We start from the raw sequence: 23,085 nt of genomic DNA on the forward strand, positions 1-23,085 counted from the left end.
TCTTCCTTCTTTCCTGCTGTTACGTGCTTTTAATTTTCTAAAATATTATTCCTTAAATATTCTTTTGAGCTTTTCCACGTTCGATGTTTGTCCAAATATTGCAATATTGCAGTTTGGCTCTGGAATTCCTTTCTTCTTCCTTTCTTCATACCATCAGATGTTTTTTCACCTCATCAATGAACAGACAGTTTATCTTTTTTGATCCAGCCACAGTTTTCACATCCAGATTTCCAGTCTGATACAGTTGATGTTCGTAATGTGGTCTGAGTAACGTCTTCATTTGTGATAGCTGCTTTTAAAAACATTGAAAGACAGATGACTGACTATACTTACCATATAGAGTCTGTGGAGGAAAATAGTTAAGACCAAAAACAGTAAGGCCTGATCAGTCCTTTTTTCAATAGGAATTAATATTTTTGAAATATTGATGTGCAGTGAGCATGTAGGTCAAGTTGATGGTCATCTCCTTTCTTGAATTTTTCTTTCCTATTCAGATGGAAAAGACTAGATGTGGAGAAATTCTTGCTTTCAGAAAAAAAAATAAAAATTGTTTTAAGAGGCACAGCTAACCATCTGCCCTCCCTCTGAAACAGGCAAAGAAGAAAATGCAAGAATCACATTTGTAAGATGTGCCTATAACTTTTGCAGCATGGCTTCAAGTTTTCTTTTAAAGGGATTATGGTATACCTTATAGGGTATATCATAAAATAGTTAGTACAAGAGAAGACCAAAATTCCTCATATTTCCTAAGTAATAGGAAATCTCCTTTTGGAGGAAAGAAGCTCTGCCTCTCTGAGACAAGCATTTTTTTGGAATTTTGTGGAATTGTGTGGAATGCAAAATGATAATTTTCAAGATAGACTTCTGAGTAGTATCTCTCTTCAGCAGCCACAGCTTGGGAAGGGCTTTATTTATGCCAAAGCATTTATTCTGAAAATTATCAGTTACAAGAATGTAGAGTTCACAATATGTGAAAAATGTTTTCCATCAGACTTGATGATAATTAGTTATTTTTCTACTACATTTTAGTTATTTTATGTAGTGAGCTGCGAGTCAGGAATTGTAACAGTAGTAATTAGCTGCAGTTTCTTAGATAGCTGTATACTAGCTAGGAAAATGCTTTTAATTGCTGTTTAGAGATTTCAAACTTTATATCAGGAGCTATTTTCCCCTGTTTTTTTTCTTCCAAAGGCAATAAACTCTCTGATTAAATCTTAATCTAATAAATAATTGAATAAACCACTTAAAAATAAATATTTATTACTTCAGTGAAAATCAGATTAAAAACTTACACAATTAGGAGGACTAGGACAGTATCTGGATTAATTAAACAAAAATGGCCCTGCATACCAGAGGTTAATGAAGTTATTCCCATTTGTACTATGTTCCCTTGTGGTACAGGATGAGATGTCCTGTATCTTTGTCAGATTTGCAAGATACGCATCTCTCAGGGTGGAGCTACATTTTAAAATTTCTCTGATGCTCATATTATCCCCAATAAATCCCATCCCTACCAAGATGATCTGTGCCTGTGTCCCCCCTGAGCTGCTTCACCCCAAGATCATGGATGGGGCAGGGAGCTGCTACCACTGGAAATGAGGCACAGGGTTGCATGGACACTTACTTATTTTGAACCAGGATGGTCGTTCTTGTGTTTAAATACATCTACAGTATAATAACTATACATTTATAAATGGCTTTTTATAAGCAGCGAATCACAAATACTCCTGCTCTTAAACAAGTCTTTGTGCAGCCAAACTTGGAAACACCCTGTAATGGGTTTTTTAAATTCTCTCTGCTTCTGGAAGTTTTAATTGCCTGGCAAACTGAATGAAACAGGGTATCCCTGAAAAATACATAAAGCTCATTCTATCTCAGATTAATATTCCTGAGTGAACCAATTTAAATTAAGAAGTGATTTGGGTGGCAGGGTGATTTGAGGGGAAGGGCAAAGGAAGGTGGAGGAGAGATTCGGCACTTTCATGACTCTCTATTTAGCAGTTTTGAGCCTGTGATGTGCCAAATCTGAAACAGACAAAGCCACTAATACATTCTTCATCCCAAAGTGATCCTGTGTTAGGCACGTGATGCAAGAAGTCCCTGCTAACCATTAATAAACATTTTCTTTTAGATAAACAAAAAAGTCAGCTGCAGCCTTAAAAGTCAGGCAAAATGAAAACAAACAGGAAGTGATAATAATATACCCATTTTCAATCAAATTAACTACACAGATATGTGGTAATATTCTCACTGGAATACTGCAGGCTCATCTTGTTTCTATTACAGATGATGGTTTTCTTTCCCTGATACTAAATGAGGTAAAAACCTGCTATTGCCTCAGCCAACAACAACTAGCCAACAACATCTAGCTACCTGGGAGTGCAGACAGTTGGGCATTTTTCCTGTACTAAAGAATACACTTCTCATATAGTGATTACTACTTTGGACAATATCTGTGCTTTTAGTACGTACTGCTTCCAGCAGTAGGCATTTGCTTGGAACATACCTTTTGGTATGGTGAATATAAGACATCAAATGTTTCAGTGTCTGGGGATCCCATGGAGGAAAGGTGCACATTGATACGTGCATGCACACATCCTCACTTTGTGGCTTTGTAACCAGGCAATGGGTGTTCAGCTTGCAGCTGAACAGTACAGCAGAAAATAACCTTTTCCTGCCTTTCGCTTCTCCAAAATAAATTCAAAAGTAAACCCATTTTTTTTTTAAAATGGGTGTTGACAAAGATTCAAGAGCTAAATTTACCCGCCAAGGGTTTGTACAACCTGCAAAATTACCAAAGAGAATGCATGAACAGGAATTAATTGGCAGTTTGTTCTTGGTTGAATTTTTATTAATTTGAGACCCTTCTTCAGACAATAGTTAGCTTTGTTGTGCTTTGTTATCATGGAAAGATAGTTTGAAATCTCCAGTTCAGAGTCTAATTAAGAAAGCTACAAATATAATTTCAAAGCAATTAACCTTCACTGACTCTTTGTGTCGCTTACAGTATGAATGTAAGAGCAATATTTCCACAATGACATTTTTAAAAGGGACTTTAATTAAGGATCAACTCTGGAACCTTTTCTGCCAGCAGTGCTCTCATTATCTTCATTGGGATTTTCCTTTTGAGTAAGGACAGCTCACACAAATAAGACTTACAGGACCAGGCTAATGGTTATAACTGTTATGGAACAAATCACTGACTTTCTTATCTACCTATACATTAACTTCACAGGTAATAAAAATAATAGTGTATTAATCCTTACTTATTTTTTATCTTACAAATGAGGTAACAAAATGATCAAAACCTTCAATGAACTGTCTCCTAAATAAAACTCTTACTGAGCCTGAAAGCAAGTTGTGTTGCTCTTATGAATATTCAAACCCTTGTGCATATTGAAATTCTAACAAGGGCAATATAAACAGAACTGCTGAGGAAACTGTTCCCTCTGAAAGCAACAAGGATTAAAAAGCTCTCTAGAAAGCCTCTGCCTTATGCAGTTCATAGGTCTCTAATGTCTGATGAATGTTTATCTACACCTAGTTTGGAAATGTCTTCAGCTCTGGCCCCTGTGAACTGAAATTTGAGAGGTGAGATCCTCCACAGACTGAGAAAGTCTTTCTCCTCTGAATTCATCGCTGGATGCTGTAGACCATGAAATAGCTTTGATGGCTATTGTGTGAATATGGATTTGCCACCCACATTCAGAAAGACGACAACCTGGAGCACAAAAATTTTGGAGGAAGAAATGTCCATATAGCATGGGAGGGAAGGGTGGTGGTAGAAAGGAGTAAGTCCTACACTGAACTGCATGATTCTTACCTGACAAGAGCAACTCCTGGGATTTTTGCAGTAAATTGAAACCTCCCTGGCATTGTCCTATTTTATGTCAACCTTTAACTGGGTTGTTGTAACACGTAGTTACAACTACTGAGAACCTTTGAATGCCACTCATGTCTGCCTATTTTTGTTTCCTGTGCCAGAACTCCCTGCCTCCCTGGTTATGGTGATACTGCTCTTTCTGGGGCTACTCTACAGACAATTTCACAGAAATTATCTGCATATTTAAGTTAAACAAAAGAAAAAACCCTGTGGTTTTTATATTCAGAAATAGGTGAGGATTATTTTAAAACTTTACCACATGCAATTCCATCCCAAAACAATGATATTGTTAGGGATAATCCAGGACATCCAGAGGGCTCATTTTGGCACTTTTTTTCACCTTTGGTGAACTCTAGCATCTCTTCTGCATCCATGTCTCCATGAGTAATGTTGGAAAACAGTGAAGAACATGTTCTTGGCCTACTCTAGTCATGGTGAGTTCTCCTTCTCTTCTCCCCCCTTCTGCCCTCAGATGCCTTTTACTGGCACAAGGATGGGCAGCTCTTATACTCACACTGCTTCAGCTAGTTCTGGAATAGGCAGAGTTCTTCATGGCACTTATTATACTGAGGTGTCGACATCTGCTTCACAGACACATCTGGTTGTTCCTTCTTGGCCATGTGAGATCAAAAGCTATTAACATAGTTGCTAAGTTTACAAATGAATGCAAATGACTAAAGTGTTTGCTTAAACAAGTAGTTCTTATTTCTTTTTAAGATTGCATAATATTTAATTTTTGCCTTTTTTTTCATTCATAACTCATGAAAATAGAAGTGACTAAATGCAGAAAAACTATTAACCTACTTGTCAAGAAAAACTATATGGTGCTTTTGGAGCAACTTGTCTTTTATACCTTTACTTTGGGAATATTTTTTCTATCTGCCTTTGAAGCCGAACATAAGGAACTTAGAGATTGTCTTGTATGGAAAATTCGGCAGAGAATTTTGATAATAAAGAGGGAGCATATGGAGTCCCCAAAGTCCAAAAGTTGGATTCCTTGCCTGTTTTTCCAAATAACTGTGGAGGTGCAAAGCCGTGTATGATTGTCCATGGGTAAAAATTCATTCTGAAAAAGTTGGGGTTTCATTTGGGTAAAATTACCTGAGGGGAAAACTGAGCAGTAGATCCCATGTTGTGCAGAAGGGAAGGTGACATAAATCCATGCCAAGCTCCTTATTACGATGATCTCTGTTAAAGTCATATTTGTCTAGTGCGCAGTCCTACAGGCTGGTCTCTCTATGACATCTGTATGATTTTACCATTTTATTTATCAGTTTATTCAATTCTCTAGCTCTTCACCAACACAGAGGAAGAAACAACCTTACTTCCTATCTAAAGTATTTTTAAAAAGATGAGCCTTTCTATTCAGTAAGTTACTAAGGACTGCATTTTTAAAAAAATTTAGTTCCCTCAATATATGCACAGGACTACTTAATCAAAAGCTCCATCTACTTACCTGCTTATTCAAGTGTGTAACTCACTTTCAGTCTATCCTGAAGCCCCACACACCTCAAGCAACTGTAAGAATTCTTTAGCAGTATTTAATTGACAAGTTGAAATAGTCTTTCCAAACATGTATATTGTTTGCATTTTCCAGTTATTATGCTAAAATATCCTGTTTTCCTTGGGTATGTATATTGGGATTAAGAAATCTATATAAAATAAATTATGCCAGCCAATCTAATCAATACAATATATTTTGTGGCCTCCTTTTTTTTTAATTTCCTGGAGTCATCACAATTCTGTCTAAACCATTGAATCTGCATATTCATATATAACTCCATAAGCAGCTTCTGAAAGCTAATTTTCTACTCTATTTTAGCTTCCAGGACCAAACACAGGAGTATGTAATATTTTCTATTTCTAACATAGTATTGATTTTCAGTAAGAGTGGTTTACCAAGTAGATGTTTCCATCTGACTCTTAATGGTAAACCATACTAAAGAAGCCTGAAATAGAAATCAAATGTGAATTTCTACAGCTGCACTTACAAGTCTTATGCTTTTGCAAATTTTTGTGCCAGTGTTTTGTAGTTTTCCGTGAATTATCTAAAAGTGATGCTTATCATAATGAATGCTTAAATATCTTTGATCTTTCTCCAAACTTCTCCATGTAATTATTTGTTAGGGAATGAATGCCATTACTGACATCATCTCGTCTGGTGAATCATCTCACTTAATCTGGTGTCCTTTAATCTTCCTTGCACTTGCTCACATACTGTAGATTTTTAAGTGTGCTATAGAAAGTAACTGAAGTCAATATTTGCTTTAAACATGCTAGTATATATTCCTGAGATGCCCTTTGTTTGTATTTTTATATAGCTTCATCATACACAACAAAGATACTTTCTTCAATAATGCTACAAGAAGTAGAATTGTACACCATATCTTACAAAGAGTGAAATATGAAGAAGGGAAAAATAAAATTGGTAAGTGCGAGCAACGTGCCTTCAAACGTGGGTACTAAATCCCACCAAAAAAAGAGAAGTCTGCCTGGGCTCGTAGCAGACTCTTTTGCTTCCTTTTTAATCACCTCAGTTATGAGCTGTTTACATCTCACCCACTGGTGTTGTAGGGGTTTTCCCTGGAAGACCTGATCATTTCCCTGTAATATCAGGCTGCTTTCACAAGCACATATGTCACCACATGGGATTTATCACCTCTGCAAGGAAAGAGCCTGACTTAAGCAAGAAATATGTACAGATTAAGGGCCCTGGAGAAGCAAATAGACTCATGCAGAAAAGCTTTTACTCCTTCATAAAAATGTACTTGGAAGGATGGCAAGATTTGTACTGCTGTGCATCCCAGCCTGTAGGTCTTCTCCCTGGATACCTGTCTATCCCTAAGGGAGATGAAAGGTTCTGTATCTCTGTAGCTGCTGTAAGTCAAAAGGAAGTTCACCAGTAATGTCCTCAGTGCAAAGGATGCCATGCATAACCATGGCATCACTTTCAAATAGGGAGTGGAGTGGACCTTTGGAGCGGCAAATATGCAGATCCAGGAAAGCAGGCAGTGACAGAGGAGGGCTGGAGTATGAACAATATCCCTCTTCTGCCTTGTGATACAGAGCACGTACTGCTTGTGTGTCACATAGAGACTGGGGCATCACAGAGATGCAATCCCCATAAAACTCTGCAGCCTATTTCATTTCCCTGCTTCTTAAACCCTGTCCTTCCTCAAGAGGTAGAGAAACTTCCCAGAACTTCACTTGTTTCTTCCTCAGCTCCTGGGATGAGGGCAGCAATAACTCTGAGCAATGACAGTGAGCAGAGGTGAGAGAAGAAAAGGAAGAATTGATGTGGTGCATGCAGCTGTTGCATTTAGCGCACACACTTGCAGTCCCTGCCTGCTTCAAGAGCCCAAGCTTCCTCACATATCTACTTGTGTTGTACCTACCATGAACACAACCTTTCATTGATCACTGAGCAGAGCAAAGCCTGGCTGGGTTGTACAGGTTTTGCTTTTCTGCCAGACTTTGGAGGAAAGCATATTCTGCCAAGCAGATACTAATGCAATCACTGAAACTTCTGTTTATGTTGAATTAATACTTCTCATTGCTGTGTTCTTGCTGCTATCATTCCCCTGTGAATTAGGAAAGGAATAAGGATTCTTTGCCTCTTGGTCAATGGCGTTCAAATGCCTTCAGGTTGTTAGTGCCAGTATTTAGTTTTGCATTGCCTAATAAGTGTTCAGGCCTATTTTGGTGACTTTCCAAGTGAAAAGTGCCCACATCTCAGCAATCATTCATTATTTCTCTCAAGGGTCTCATTAAAGAGGGATAAAGCCTGGCTGTGTGGGGTATATGATTACTTTTTTGTGCCAGATAATAATCCTTTTTGTTCAGGTTCAAATATATTTTCTGGTCTTGTACTACTGCAGCCTGTCTTGTTCCTGTTCTAGCTGCTAGTCCAGCAGCTTTTGTAAGGCATAAACTAAACTTATTTTACAACCTTGCTATCATATGGAAATTAAAGAGTTTCAGTTGCTTTACTGGCCTGCAGTTCAAAAATTTAAAGATCTTCCTTGAAGTTTTCATCTCACAAGAAATACAGCCTTTCATAGAAATAGCTTCCTTAGAGCATAATTTATGGGTCAAGCTTCCATCCTGGTGTGAGGTCCCTGATTTCACTGAACTTATGCTAAAGATGGATTTGGCAAATGAATCTTTAAGCCTCCAGCATAATAAATGATGGATTATGATTAATATTTGAACAAGTTTTTGCTTATATTATATCTTAGTTCATCAAAATCTATAAAAGATGAATTTTTTTACATGTATCTTTTACTGTCAATGAGCTTCAAACTTGTGTTTTGTTTTTTATTTAGCAGATTTTCTGGTTCTATTGGTAAATAATTGGATACTTTTGATTCTTAGGTCTGAATCGATTGCTCAGTAATGGCTCCTATGAAGCTGCATTTCCTCTTCATGAGGTATTTTTCTCAGATTTTTTCTTTTTGAACAGACATTTCCCACAAAATGAATACTTAATTGTGTAATAATTTTTTCTCAATCTTATTAATGTTATTACTCTCTTTCACATTTTGCATCTGCCTTTGACATCCCTTCTATTCAGTAATGCTTTTTTTTTCCTGCAAAAAGAGATGAGTAAGGAGAGTTGTTCTGGATCTGTTCTGTAAATAGTATTTGGGTTTGATAAATCAGTATATTTTTAGAGGGTAAAAATACCATGCTGTTGTTTTCTCTTTGAGATTCTCCAATTTATAGCCTTTGACTTGGAACACCATTGATGATAAATTTCTTAAGAAGAATAATCTCAAATCTGAAGTCAGAGGAAATTGTGCATTTAAAGTCATATTTAGCTTTTGTTGCACAAGTATGGAGTTTGAATAAAATGTATTTTAGGGAAGTTACAGAAGTAAGAATTCAATAAGAACACATGGGGCAGAAAACCACAGACACCTGCTCTACGAGTGCTGGGCTTCCTGGGGAGTGTGGTATAAATACCAACCGCTGGACCTCGTGAGGTAAGTCTCCTGCTTTTAGTATGTCACATTATAGGTGCTTTGAGCATTGGTTATCTCTCTTCTGACAAAAACATGAAAAGCTCAGTTAATTCATATGGTTTTTAAAAACTGATCCTGAGGTCATGGGAATCCATTTCATTCATGGTGTCACTACATTCAAAGAAGTATCTGTAGAAGAGCTTGTAGAAGGACCTGAAAGTGAAGGAAGTTTCATTCTAGAGTTTCCTGACACCATAACTTCTAATGAAGGATTTTCAGAATGTTTAAGAGAGAAAAAAAGGAAGAGAGAAATCTGTGGAGGCTGGATAGACTTGGTTGCATGTCTAGCCACTGGAGGAGTTCTTCTTCCTCCTCAAAGCATGACTTTGGTGAAAAACAGGCTCTCATCAACTAGATCTTCTTTTTTTCCAAAAAGCAACCACAGAAGGAGCCCTGGATGAAGTTTAATGATGCTTACAGCTGGCATGAAGCAGAGCTCACAGTCACTCAGTGTGCTACTGTGCTCAGCAGCACTTGTAATGGGTGAAAGTCTCTCCTGTACCACCTCCCTTAAACTCAGCCCAGCCACATCACCACAGTCTGAATTTGTATTCATCTTGGAAGTAGCCTGAAAAGAAGAGAACCAAGAAAGCTGAGACATGACTCCAAATTCTTATAGCTCTTTTAAATAATGTTTTCAAATAGCCTTGCATGTGCTAATAGAGGATTACATATTTTTTATGCATATAGAGAGAGCCAGAACCTTTACTGATCATGTTGGCAGAATTATTATTGGGTATTAATGGGCTTTTTTCTACTTGAAGAGAGGAAAATGAAGCTACAAGGGTCTATTAATAAAGTCTTAAGATGTATTGGGATCACTGAAGATATTGATACATTAGGTATTGGGAAGGGTCATACAGAGCATGCAATTGGTCCAACAGATTAATTTCCCCTTTTATAAGTTCTGTAACTGATAGAAACCTTTGCTTTTATTGATTCTCAAAATTTGTAGAAGGTGACCCTGGAGACAGGCAGTGTTATTGATTAAGGCCATATAAAACTTATCCATCTCATAAAACAGGATGTGTTCAATTTCCATGGAGAAAAGTTCACAGAGAAATACAATGAAAAAATTTCACTAAGTCATGTAATTTTTAAAATGCTTTAGAAAACAAAGTAACATATTTGTACCACATAATTTAACCCTGGACACTTCTTATTTCTTTTTTAATATACTGGCCTGGACAGAAATATGGAATTTTTCTCAAATTACACTATGGAAATTGCTGATTTACTGAGGAGCCAACAGTTGTACTGAAGTTTTTTATTTTTAATTTCCAAGTATACAATAAGATATTAATGTCACAGTATAAACAACTTATCTCTATAATGTTTTTAATCATTTGTCCATGGTGGTCAAGGCTACTGTTCTTCATCAACATGTCTTGTTTGTGAAAGTGCTGTTGAGCCAATATCTGGGTTTTGGTTTAATCTGGTTTACAAATATGGACCATCAGGCATCTGGTTTTTTAAATATGAGAATAAATGGTAACAGAATGAGCAATGTTAGACACATGATTGTTCTGAACCTTGCTAGCAGTCTTTTTGAGTAGTCTGGGTTTGATGTCTAAGATTTTGTAAGATGTTTTAGCTTTTTATCAGACAGTGACATACACAGATTTTTCTACAGCTGTTACACAAAGAAAAAAAGGAATCAAAATAGCAGACCCTGTAGCTGAGGTCATGGGTGTCCTGTGGTGGTTCAGAGTAGGTATTTACCCGAGGAGGTGGGGGGCGGGGGGAGATGTGAGGGTCCCTGAGCATTTGCAGCAGCATGAGTCTTGGTAGCCATTGAGCTCTGCAGGGTTCAAAGCTTCAGCCCCAGCCCAGCCTGCCATTTGCTGCCTGGAGCTCACCCATGGCTGCAATGAATTCACTGAAGGAGGGATGACAGGAAAGGGGAGGAATGCCTTTTTATTCTCACTTCACAGATGCTAGATCCCTCACATTTTCATAGCTCCTGCCAAACCTTTCCTGTCTACTGCCACTCTCAGCAGTTCACGTGCCTAGTGAACTGGAGATTTTTCCTTGAAGAGCTGACAACACCAGCAAGACCTGTTGTTCATTTCACTCAGAAGTATCTCAGCATGTATACTTTAAAATGAAGCTTTTTTTAGTAGCAGTTCTGCAGCATGAGCAACTCTGTAATTTTTTTTCCCAGTCCAAGAGCTATGTGGGGTGTGCTTGAAGGGAGTAGTGTTGCCATCTGTACAAAAGGAGTGGATGGATGTTAATGCTTCCACATACATCTGGCCAGAACTTTCTGCTGCTAGCTGACATTCACCTTTACTATATGATTTAGAAAGGCTAAGGAGTAAATTAGATGTAGATAATATAAATATCTTATTAATAGATATGATATTACCACCTTAAAGTCAAGTTGCCACAATGGTAAGTGAAATTGTTCATACTTTGGTACTTGTTTATTTTTTAACTTAGCTGTTAAAATGAGGTCTTACATCTCCAGTTCTGTCAATTTGGTGCTTCCCAGATTTCATTTAATCTCATCAGCTGGCTGTTATGGAGATACTAGTCACTAGAAATAAAAGGGGAATAGTAATTTGAGGGGAATTTCATGATTCTGCTTTCACTCTGCTTTGAAACACGTGGCAGTATGAAGGTGCAGACCTGGCACAATTGCAAAGGCACTCTTATTAATCAACAGATGTGGTACCATGATTTTAATTACACTTCTGTTGGAATTCACTATCCCTAGTTACTTTACAAGAATAATTTAAAATCCTTAGAGTTGGTAACAATTGGAAAGAGGCAGGACTTAGTATATTTATATGCTCTGGGACCATGTAAATCAATGAAAACAGTTGCAGTGGTTCCTGGGGGCTTTGGATCACCTCCTTCATGCTTCTATGCATAGCTGCTTCCCTCTAGGTTGTGCACAAATTGCTCCTGCTGCTGCTTGTGCATGTTGTTTACAGGACAAAAAGGGAGGGAGAAAACTATATTTATAAAGTGATTGTAAAGCTACCTAAATGAACCTGAAAGCAAAAGTAATGCCTGAGTAACTTGCGTTCTACTGCATGTTTACATTAAATGACTTGCTTGCAAACTGACAACTCCCTTTCAATCTCCTGTCAAGCCTTCCTTCCCACCCCATTGCTCCTGATGTAAGAGGACAAATTCATGTGTTCAAAACACCTATTGGAAAGCTCTAGCTCCCTCACAACTTGTTTCTGTGATGTAGAAAGTTCTGTATAGGATTTTGTTTTGACCTGCAAAAGGATTCATGAAGAGAGATAGGTTCTTGGCTTGAGTCCAAACCTGTCTGTATTCTAGCTTCTTTCTAGGCATCCTGAAGGCAAAAGATTATATAATGAAGGTCATTAAACACAGAATAGTCCTATATCACATTTTTTTCGGTCTGAAATCAGGCTCTGTAGCTTAATACTTTTCAAAAATGTGCCTTATTGATAAATACTGAGATTGAAATCTTGACTCAGTTAAGTCAGTGATAGTTCTACCATTGCAATGGGGTGAAGGGAGAGACGATTCACCATTAAATGAATGTAGGTTATATTGGAGGGCTAGTATACATTCTAGCATAAAATTGAGAAGCTGAAATTATTTTTTTATTATTATTCTAATAGTGCAGCATATATGAGGGTAGGAGAGATGGATTATTCTGTTAGGTGCTTTGGGGTTTTTTTATGTCTCTGCTTTTTAGGTTAGTTGTGGAGGAAATTTTCTGTTGGAGAACCATAAAACACACAAAACATTTTTTTCTATTCTTATTAACAATCTGAAAAATTGGATGGTAATAAGTTAGAAAAGTTAACAAAAATGCCAGTGTTATCAATGCTGGAAAATTTCAAATAGGCCTTCATTGAGCAGAGTGATAACAGATGAAATTTAGGTATAAGTAATGCACAGTGATGCGCCCTAGAAAAACAATCCCTGGAATTCTTCATGTACATTACTGAGTTCTGGCTAAAATGCCAGCATGCAGCTAAAGAACTGCCATCACTATGAAGAGCTATATGAAATTTAACCCAATTATGGATTGGAATAAATGTGGAACTGCTCTGAATATGGGACCTAGGAAGGTCTCCAGAGACCTTGTTACTGCCATAGGGGTTTTTTTATAGCATTCAGCCTAGCGGTATCTGAGCAGAAACTTACCAAAAAAATTATGCTAACTACGAGGCCAGAAGAAATGAAATATTGACTTGATCCTGATGCAAATTGCAGCAGTACAGCCTGTGGAATACCAGCTATGAAGCAAAAGGCAGTAGTGGAAGATTGAGGCTGTTTGTCCGTATTTAAACCAATACCTATCAAAGTAATGTCAACATCCTGCACTTATCTTTAAAACCAGGCTTGCTAATGGCCTCAGATGCCTTTTCCTTACATTGCAGAGATTTGGGTCGCTCCCCATCAAGTCCGTTCTGCTTTGTGCACACATTGAACCTTGCTTGGCTCATCATCTAGGATGAAGCTGTTCAATGTCTAGACCAAAAAAGAGTACTATGATTTGCAGCATCAGATAGAAAGGCTCAACAGGATAGGAGATGAAGTTTGTCATGAATGTTTGTCGGCTAGGGGGGTGGAATGAGCAAGCGTTCATCCTTGAATGTAGGGAATTAAATAAAAAAAAAATCTTGATGAATGTTAGGTTTACTTCACTACTTTGAACTATGTCCATGGTGAAAAATAGGTCATAAATATTCAGTGGAAGTAAGCTCAAAATGTAAGTTGCCTTTTCAGTGGAGCAGGCACAGCTTGACATCCTAGGTGTCAGGAAAATAATTAGGCCAAAGGTCTCACTAGCACACTTAAGTCAGGGCTCAAAAAGCACTTTCTAGTCTTTTTACAACCAGACCTGCTGCCCTTGTCAGAACTGAATATGTTATCGTTAGTTTACCACCTCTTTAGCCTGTAAATTTGAGTCTCTGTTGAATGACAGAAGACTAAAAACAACATGAAAATATTTGACTTCTCATACAGAGCTGGTAAAATGCAATGATAATAATCGGTGTAGGTCAGTATCACTCAGCAAAGCATGAGCTCAGCCCAGACAGATATTGCTCACACTGGAAATTTTTTATATCCATTTGAAAACTGATGATTTTGTCCATTCCAGACCAAGTGTTTCCTTCTCTTCTCCACTGCCTCTAACCCTAGAGCCCATCATGGGTCTTTTCCTCCTCACTGTGAAAGTTTGACCAAAGATGTTTTCTGGTAACATAATGGAGCCAGTAGTGCTGGCTCACTGCAGTCTGTCTCTGGACAGATCAGAAGTTGCGTCATTAGCATAAAAGTGGATTTTCATCAGCAGCTATTCTCAAATTCAGTTGATATGCAAGTTTAAGTTGTCTGCAATGTCTCTGAAGTGCAAGAATATCATCTTGCCTCATTCTTTAAAACTAATCTTGCAAATAATCTCCTAAAGTCTTCTTTGTAATCATGATAATTGTATATTGATTTGTAAAGCATCCTAATCTGATCATCAGCCTACTGTGCACAAGACCATCAAACACAGGACAATGCATGAGCCTGCTCCTATGCTGATGAGTTCAGCAGGTTTTTTGTGTGCTCGATGAATTCTTTAACACATAAATAAAGGTTTCATTGTGTTTGGGAGGAAGAAAAATGCTAAGGAATATGTAGCAAATAAGAGCTTCCTGGCCACTTTGCTGTTAGTTTTTAAGCAATATAGCTATCAAATTAGGATTAATTCAGACTACTTTCCTCAAATCAGTGCAAAATGATACATAAAAAGTTATTTGTTGGACTTCCCTTGCACTTTACTTTCCACCTGTGGTAGAATCATTAAATTAGTTTTCCAGGAACTGAGCTAAGAAAAGAAATAATCAAATGAAAATAAACTGGATTGGAGAATAACCTCTTATTAATTAATTTCTTAGAAATAATCTGGGCCCAAATAATTGTTGCTGGTATACAAGCTTCAGGGATGAAACCGATTTCAACGCAATTATTTGGAAAGTACAGTTACACAGCCAAAAGACAAAGCAAGCCATCAATTTCCCAGATACAAAGAACTAGCTTTTTTAAAATAAACTGTGTTTCCTTTCTGAGGTATCCACTCATCTCACTGTAAAATGTGATTAGTGAATTTTTAAATTAGTTTGTTAAGTTCATTCATGAGTCAGGTCCCTCAGTGTGGATTTAGAAGCATAGTTGCAGACTTTTTCTTCTCTCTAATCTACTCTTCAGATATGATAGAAATATTTATTTTCTATTAACAAGCAAAATTAAGCAAATTTATTCTAATTAGCAGGTAACTTCACTGTGTTGTGTTTTAAAACAGACGGTACTTTGGTGAGAAAATTGGGCTGTACTTTGCCTGGTTAGGCTGGTACACGGGGATGCTCTTCCCAGCTGCTTTCATTGGATTGTTTGTCTTTTTGTATGGAGTCACCACTTTGAACCACTGCCAAGTCAGGTAACGTGGGTACTTTTATAAGGGAAACTACAGCTGTGGGTTATTATGAATAATTTAAGAGATCTTCATATGAATTGTTAATTACTTCATTTTGAACTATTGCATGCTCAGGAAAAGACTGTGCTTGATTCTCATAAGGTACCCAGTATCGAGCTTCCCTTGTTTTGTGCTCCTGAATTAGAATGAGAGGCAAATGTTTCTTGCCCAGCTTCAGCTGCTAATGGTGCTGGCAACTCAGTATGAAGTAGGGAAAAAGTAGGGCTCCTTCATTACTCTTGTAACAGGCCAGCAGAAGAGTGTGGAATTTTCACTGTCTTCAAGGCCTTTCCCAAAGATCTACAACAGGAAGGCATTCTCAGATGAAGAACCCCTTGCACCTTCTACTGAGTGCTGCATCTCTACGTTCTTGCACACTTAAGTCACAAGAATAAGTCAAACTTAACTTTATCTGCAATCATCCTCACCTTCCTCCTACCAAAGGTCACTTGTGACTCAAGGAGAAGCTGGAAATGGTAAAGAGATACTGTTAGGCTGGCCCTGAAGAACTGTCCTCTGCAGTTATGGCTGTAAACTCTGAAGTCTTAGACAGTCAACAAATATTAATTTTAGACATGCAGTTATGAGCATCTTGACTTCAGTTACAGAGCAGTATTGTTCAATAAGTAACTGAATATTAGTGAAACTTACCAGTCAATTTTAAGACTGATTGTTGTGCATCAAACTATTAATTTTTATCTTTTCTATTTTTCCAGTAAAGAAGTCTGCCAAGCTACAGATATCATAATGTGTCCTATATGTGATAAATACTGTCCCTTCATGAGGCTGTCAGACAGCTGTGTTTATGCCAAGGTATGTTTCAAACTATGCAAATAGAAATGCTTTCCTGGTAAAACATTAATTTTGCCTTTTGCAGTTGGCTTTAGTGAGCCTGGATAGATAAAATCTTGGAAGGTCAGATCAAGTTCAACCAATATTAACGTTCATTGTCTTTTACCAAGACTTAGTTTGGGTTGTAAAACACTTGAATGCAATTTGCACTTAAAGATTCAGCAGTCCCAGAGGTCACGACCTAGGTGCATGTGCTACAGTGTCCTTGGCATCAGCCTTTATCTTACGATCCATCCTTTGTACACGGCTCCATAAAATGAATGCTTTGAGTCTGAAATGATGCTCACACCTGGTGTTGGCAAGGGTCAGTCCCAGGCCAGGCTGGCAAATAGTCCTCTATTGGCAAGTGCATTTCACACATCAAGGGAAGGATCCTCAGTATTGTCAGGCCAGCTGCACTCACAATCACATTAATGTCATTAGGTGAAAATAGAAAATAACGCCTTATTGTCATAAATTGATCACACTATTAATATATCCCTCAGGTAACCCACCTTTTTGACAATGGAGCTACTGTCTTTTTTGCTGTTTTCATGGCGGTGTGGGGTAAGTTTTTGGTTTGATATTAATTGCACAATCTTTTCCTTAAAGATTGTGATGCAACATAGGCCTTTGTAATTTCCAGCACACTTTTTTTTTAGACACTGAGAAAAACAATATAGGCTTGGTTCTTCTCTGTTTCTGCAAAAAGAAGATGGAAGTGGTTGAAATCAGGTTTTTATGTGATAATAATTTTAATTAAAACAAAAACATGAATACAGTATGTAGTGTCTATGTAGATATTTATATTCTGGGGGGTTTTGTAATTGTTTTTCAATCTGTTGGCACTGAGGTCTTTTCTCTGTTACTGTTCAGGGATTCTCTTAGCTAAGGCAGGTCAGTTCAGTGTCTGTACTAAAATGAATTAATGTATTGTTTTTCCCACCTTGAAGAAAGTCTGTAAAGCTTAAATACATGTAAGCTGGTTTTAATTGAAGCAAAACTGATGAAAAAAAATGGAAGATTTAGTTGAATGACAAATTGATCCGAGAGTGGTCTAACTGTTGCCATGGAGGCTGAATTTTGCCAATAGGACAATTCTATTTCTGGCTCAACTATTTTTCCTACTGTGGTCTTGTAGGCAGAATTGAAGGCAAGAGGAAACAATAATTTCTGGCAGCACAAAAAGTCTTTCAAACATGCCCTGAGCATGCCCAGGCTCTTAGCTGCTACCATGGCGTTCTGAGAGAAGGTTGACACTTTTAGAAAATGGCTCACTGAGGTGCCTCAAAAATGTCATCCATCTCAGAGCGCCAGGTGCTTGATCTATCCTGATTTAGCCATTGTTCTCCTCTTCTTACACATCTCCAACAACTTTGGAAAGGTGTCCAAGTAATTCTTATAATCTCTGTTTTAAACTGCAAATGCCTTTACTGAGCCACAAGAGATACCCAGGAGGCAAAATTGGAGCCATCAGGACAACATAAATTAGCCTACCAGTCTGTCTCAGTTCCTTCCTCCAAAAGTATGGTTTTGTCTTAGTTAAGTAATTAAATTAGGTCAAATACCAATCAAGCCTATTCATGCCATTTCATGTAATGTTGATGATATTAAAATATCACAAATTACGTTAAGGAAAAAATCCACAGATCGTACAGGTTTTATGTTTCTCCTTGGTATTTCAGCTTTGTTTTAGAACTGCACCAGAGCTGAGAATCACCAAAAATTTCTAAGCCTTAAAGATTTTTTTATATGTTTACTCAGCTTTTCCAAACTCTTTCTCTATGTGCTCACTGAAATTGAGGATTTTCAAGACAGTTTGGAGGCAGGGACTTCATCTCAGCTAGGAAAATTTATGTGTTAACATTGCTGAACATTTATGTCACTGTTCCTAACTGCTGGTGAGCATGTCTTTGGAGTGCAGCTTTTTGCACCAGTGCTTTTGTTCCTCCTTAAGAGTAACACTGCTTTCAGGCAACAGCTGTGCTCACAGCACTGCACCAGGGCTGTAGGAAAAGCAGTCCCTCATTCAGGTAACCATGCCTGGTCCCGCCTTGTGGTTGCTGAACATGCCTGCCTCCAAAATGTAGGTCCTCTCACTTTCCTGTCCCTAGTTGACAGGAGCTGCACCTCACTTTGGTTAGCCTCTCCTTCCTTCCCCTCCTTCAGCATCATTGTCAGATTACCAGACCAAATTCCCTCTGGGGATATCCCCCTCCCAGCCTGCCAGGACTGGAAAATGCACCATCCATGCATCTCCATCACCTCATCCCACAGAAAGATAAATGCTGCCCTCTGGATGATTTGGCTAGTGGAGAAGAGAGTATAGGACAGTGGCTGGGGTGAGAGCTTTCCCCACCACCTTTGTTGGTTTACACTGTGCTTGTGAGCTTGCCGCCAAGAGGGATGTAGGGGCTGCAACAGGAATGAGGTTGTGAGTGTGGGTTAATGATTTGGGAAATGGAGCAATCCTATGACTTCACCCAAACTGTAGTTTCTTAAATAAGACTTTGCTGAGACAACAGTGAGACTGTGGAGATATTCTCCATACAGTTAGGGATAAAGCAGCATTAGAACAAGGAAAGCCAAGCTTTCCCAGCAATTTTCTGGTACTATATTTATGAGTTGGCTTACTGCCTGTCTTAAATGGATTTTCAGTCTGCAGTAGGTCTATTGGCAGCTGCAGGCATTACCATCATCTCAGTAAATCTTAAGGGAAGAGAAGAAACAGTGATAGCAGTTTGATTGTGGAAATGTTTTTTCTGTCAGCATTTAACAACTGGCAAGTGCATGACAAATTGGCTGTGAAAAGTTCAGCCTTCTAGATGATCCAGTTTGACAGACACTAGCATATAAAATAATGATGGCAGTGCTTTTAAAAAAGGAGAATGAAAACAAAAAAAAAGACAGGTAGAATTCTGTTACTTCTTTAGCCTGAACTTAGCCACTGTCTTATTATCTGAAGTACCTTCTTCACTGTCTTTATATCCAGTAGTGAACTCCCGTCTTGAGGGAGAAGCCTCAATCACTTGCTTAGGGTTTTCAAAACCAGGTATGGTCAGGTTGGGCTTTCCATGAAGAGGTGATCTGTATGGTTGTTTCCTCCTTTTACTGAAGACATCTTTAATTGATGGACATAGCAGGTTGCTCAGTTTTTAAATAGAAATAAAATGCTTCTCCAAATGATGAGCAAACTGCAGTGGCCAGGCTAGGGAGCGGAATTACGACAACAAATATCAGTATGGGCTGCTTGATTTGTGGAACAGCAGTGACCCTGTCTGTAGGACTCTGAAGCAGAGACCCATCTTTTATAATGCTTCACTGTGGGATATGTGGGTCCCATCAAAGTAAGGTTGGAATTGTCAAGTGCTCCAGGAGATACTGGAATAGAAACGCACTTTTCTTCAAAAAGTATATTGACCCACCACCTCACTTATTGTATTTTTGCCCAGTTTGAGAAAAAATCCATGTAAGAAGTAAAAGTAATTGATACAATAGGAAAAAAAAAAAAAGATACTTGCTAAGGTATACCCAGAAGTCATAAGACTTAAGATAACTTTCATTTTAAACTGATGCTGGAAAGGACAGAAGATAGTCTCCCTTCGGTACACTGAAGTAATTCACTGGTAGTTTGTGTAACCTTTTCTGTATTGGAGCTTCTGTTGAAATGAAAAGCCCTTTCAAAAGGATTGAAGCTATGAATCTCTGTGGTTTATAGGAAACAGTAAGTCCCTATAAACACGAATATTTTTTTTATTGGTAAACAGATTGTTGTTGATGCTCACTGAGATGTCATCATCTCAGAAGCTGGAAAAGAATTTTTCCTTTTGAGAATCTCTAGTCTTGATGATATTTTCCAGATGTTCAAAGCTTTCAAAAAGAGGCTAGCAGTAGAACTTTTTGTCTTTCTGTGCTAGAGGGAAACACACTTTGCCCTTTATGCATGCCTTGACATATGTCAAGCCTGATGAAAAGATAGATCCCATTTCTAGGAAAAACTCCTCTCTTTTCACTGTCTGAATTGAATTCTTACCAAAGACAGAAAAGGAGAGAAAGATGTTCATTCTAAATAAATGTTGACATTTAAATGCAGAAAAAAGTCATTCTCAGAAAAAATCTAGGTGAATTTGATAATCAGTTGACTCCCAGCATGTTGCTGTAAAAGCAGATGGAATTGTAGCTTTTGCTTTTCCAATTCAAGTACTGGGGAAAACTAGTGCAAAGATGTCACTGTCTAGACGTTTCCTGAAGCTCTGTAGCAAAGTTCTGTAACTGTCCAACAGGAGAGTCCAGCTATTTATAATTTCTAATGCTTTGATAGAGACAAGGTGGACTGATGGTAGTTTCTCTTGTCTCTGCATATCTTTGGGGGACTAAGTCACACAAGAAAAGTCCTTTTCAAAATTTCTTCTCGTCTGCCAAGCAGCATGTTCCCTTTGATAAAGGAAGTAGCTTTAGAACACTTGCTGAAAGGCAAAGTTAGGAGGGTAAAAATGTCTGGCATGAAGAATTTAACACTTTTTTCAACCAATAAGAAATGCCAACATAAAACTTTTTTTCTAAATATATCAGTTAGTCTAATAAAAGAGATTGCTTTTCTACAAACCTTACCTCTAGCATAAAACATTCACATTGATCTGCTCTCTGAGGAGACAGAATTTAAGGAGGTTCTTCAGCAATATTCCTGGTATATAGCATATATACAGAAGTCAGTATCATAGAATCATATCATAGAATCATATACTGGTTTGGGTTGGAAGGGACCTTAAAGACCATCTAGTCCAACCCCCCTGCCTTGGGGAGGGACAGCTTCCACTAGACCAGGTTGCTCAAAGTCCTGTCCAACCTGGCCTTGAACACTTCCAGGGAGGGGCCAGCCACAACTTCTCTGGGCAACCTGTTCCACCCTCACAGTAAAGAATTTCTTCCTCATATCTAATCTAAATCTACCCTCTTCCAGTTCAAGACCATTACCCCTCATCCTATCACTACATTCCCTGGATAAAGAGTCCCTCACCATCATTTCTGTAGGCCCCTTTTAAGTACTGAAAGACCACTATAAGGTCTCCCTGGAGCCTTCTCTTCTCCAGGCTGAACAACTCCAACTCTCTCAGCCTGTCCTCATAAGGGAGGCGCTCCATCTGCCTGGTCATCTTCATAACCCTCCTCTGGACCTGCTTGAGCCTGTCCATGTCCTTCTTATGTTGGAGGCCCCAGAGCTGAATGCAGTACTCCAGATGGGATCTCACAAGAATAGAGTAGAGTAGAGGGGGAGCATCCCCTCCCTCGACCTGCTGGCCACACTTCTCTTGATGCAGCCCAGGATACAGTTGGCTTTCTGGGCTGCAAGCACACATTGCTGGCTCATAGTCAGTTTTCCATCCACTAATACCCCCAAGTTCTCTCTACAGGGCTGTTCTCAATCTACTCATCTCCCATCCTGTATTTGCACTTGGGATTGCCCCAACACATGTGCAGGACCTTGTACTTGGCCTTGTTGAACTTCATGAGGTTTGCACAGGCCCACCTCTCAAGACTGTCAAGGTCCCTCTGGATGGCATCCCTTCCCTCCAGCGTGTTGATCACACCACATGGGTTGGTGTCATCAGCAAACTTGCTGAGGATGCACTCAATGCCACTGTTCATGTTGCCAACAAAGTTTTTAAACAGCATTGGTTCCAATACCAACCCCTTAGGAATGCCACTTGTCACTGCTCTCCACTTGGATGTTGAGCCATTGACTGCAACTCTTTGAGTGCAACCATCCAGCCAATTCCTTATCCAGAGAGTGGTCCATCTGTCAAATCCATGTCTCTCCAATTTAGAGACAAGGATGTTGTACAGGACAATGTCAAATGCTTTGCACAAGTTGAGGTAGATGATGTCAGTTGCTCTTCCCTTATCCACCAATGCTGTAACCCCATCGTAGAAGGCCACCAAATTTGTCAGGCATGATTTGCCCTCGGTGAAGCCATGTTGGCTATCATCAGTCACCTTATTTTCCGTGTGCTCTAGTGTCATTTCCAGGAGGATCTGCTCCATGATGGATGTATTAAATGGTGGTCTGAAATACAACAGGGAAAGGATTTCTGAGAGAAGGTCAAGATTAAGCTATTTGCTGTGAGAAGCCATTTGCATTACTAAATAAGATCACAACTTGTTTCAAAAGCATCTGAGGAAACGATATTAAGACAACTGTTTGTACAAGTGGTTGTTGAGGACTGAGCTGCAAGGTTGAGCTCTGAAGCAGGGCAAGCATAGTATAGAAAAAGCTAGCAAAAGACTTGGGAGTTAAGGCCAATGAGAAATTCAAAATTTCAAGCAGGCGTTTTGGAGAATTGTCAGCATCTGGTTTAAACATACCAATTGGAAAATGAGCGAACAATAAGTACAACGGTGTCCTGTTAAGCTGTCAAAGTCAGAAAAGAATGCTGAAGTGTGATATAGGATATTAGTGATTACTTGACTAGAAAAGAAGCAGAGAAATTTCAAAATGAAGTACTTTTTAGAAGATCTCAGTAGTACAGTGAATCAATCAAAGATGGTTATAGCACATTTTAAAGTATCTAGTAAGGGAAAAGTGCATACTGACCTGGATAGAGGGAGAAAAGCGTAACACAATAAAAGCTAAAACATCACTGTGCAGATCTTCCTATTTGCTACTTAATGATTTGAAAATAGTTTTCTAAAGAAGCTTTGGGAACTACACATATTTACTCTGACAGGTGCTAAATATACTAAATATAATATGTACGGATTCCTCACTCCAGGTGTGTGAAAAACAAGAAAGTAAAGAAGTACAGTTCAGCACAGACATATCTGAGAGGTTCATGCCTGCGGACTCATACACCCACTCAAGTCATGCTTCCAGATGCTTTTTGGAATGG

The 23,085-nt window shown here is 38.5% G+C and overlaps 1 protein-coding gene across 5 annotated transcripts in view; it reads left to right on the forward strand.

Annotated features, from left to right (window-relative positions):
- Positions 1 to 23,085, forward strand: part of ANO4 (anoctamin 4) — a 220,123-nt gene that overhangs the window by 154,068 nt on the left and 42,970 nt on the right. For all 5 annotated transcript variants that reach the window (XM_074870850.1, XM_074870851.1, XM_074870852.1 and 2 more), the window contains 6 exons: positions 6,205 to 6,311; positions 8,258 to 8,313; positions 8,747 to 8,868; positions 15,197 to 15,331; positions 16,084 to 16,180; positions 16,705 to 16,765. In XM_074870850.1, the coding sequence (XP_074726951.1) occupies positions 6,205 to 6,311; positions 8,258 to 8,313; positions 8,747 to 8,868; positions 15,197 to 15,331; positions 16,084 to 16,180; positions 16,705 to 16,765 (578 nt within the window). The remainder of the gene's footprint in view (positions 1 to 6,204; positions 6,312 to 8,257; positions 8,314 to 8,746; positions 8,869 to 15,196; positions 15,332 to 16,083; positions 16,181 to 16,704; positions 16,766 to 23,085) is intronic.

Source organism: Strix uralensis, chromosome 5 (genome assembly GCF_047716275.1).
Source record: "Strix uralensis isolate ZFMK-TIS-50842 chromosome 5, bStrUra1, whole genome shotgun sequence".
NCBI classification, from domain to species: domain Eukaryota; kingdom Metazoa; phylum Chordata; class Aves; order Strigiformes; family Strigidae; genus Strix; species Strix uralensis.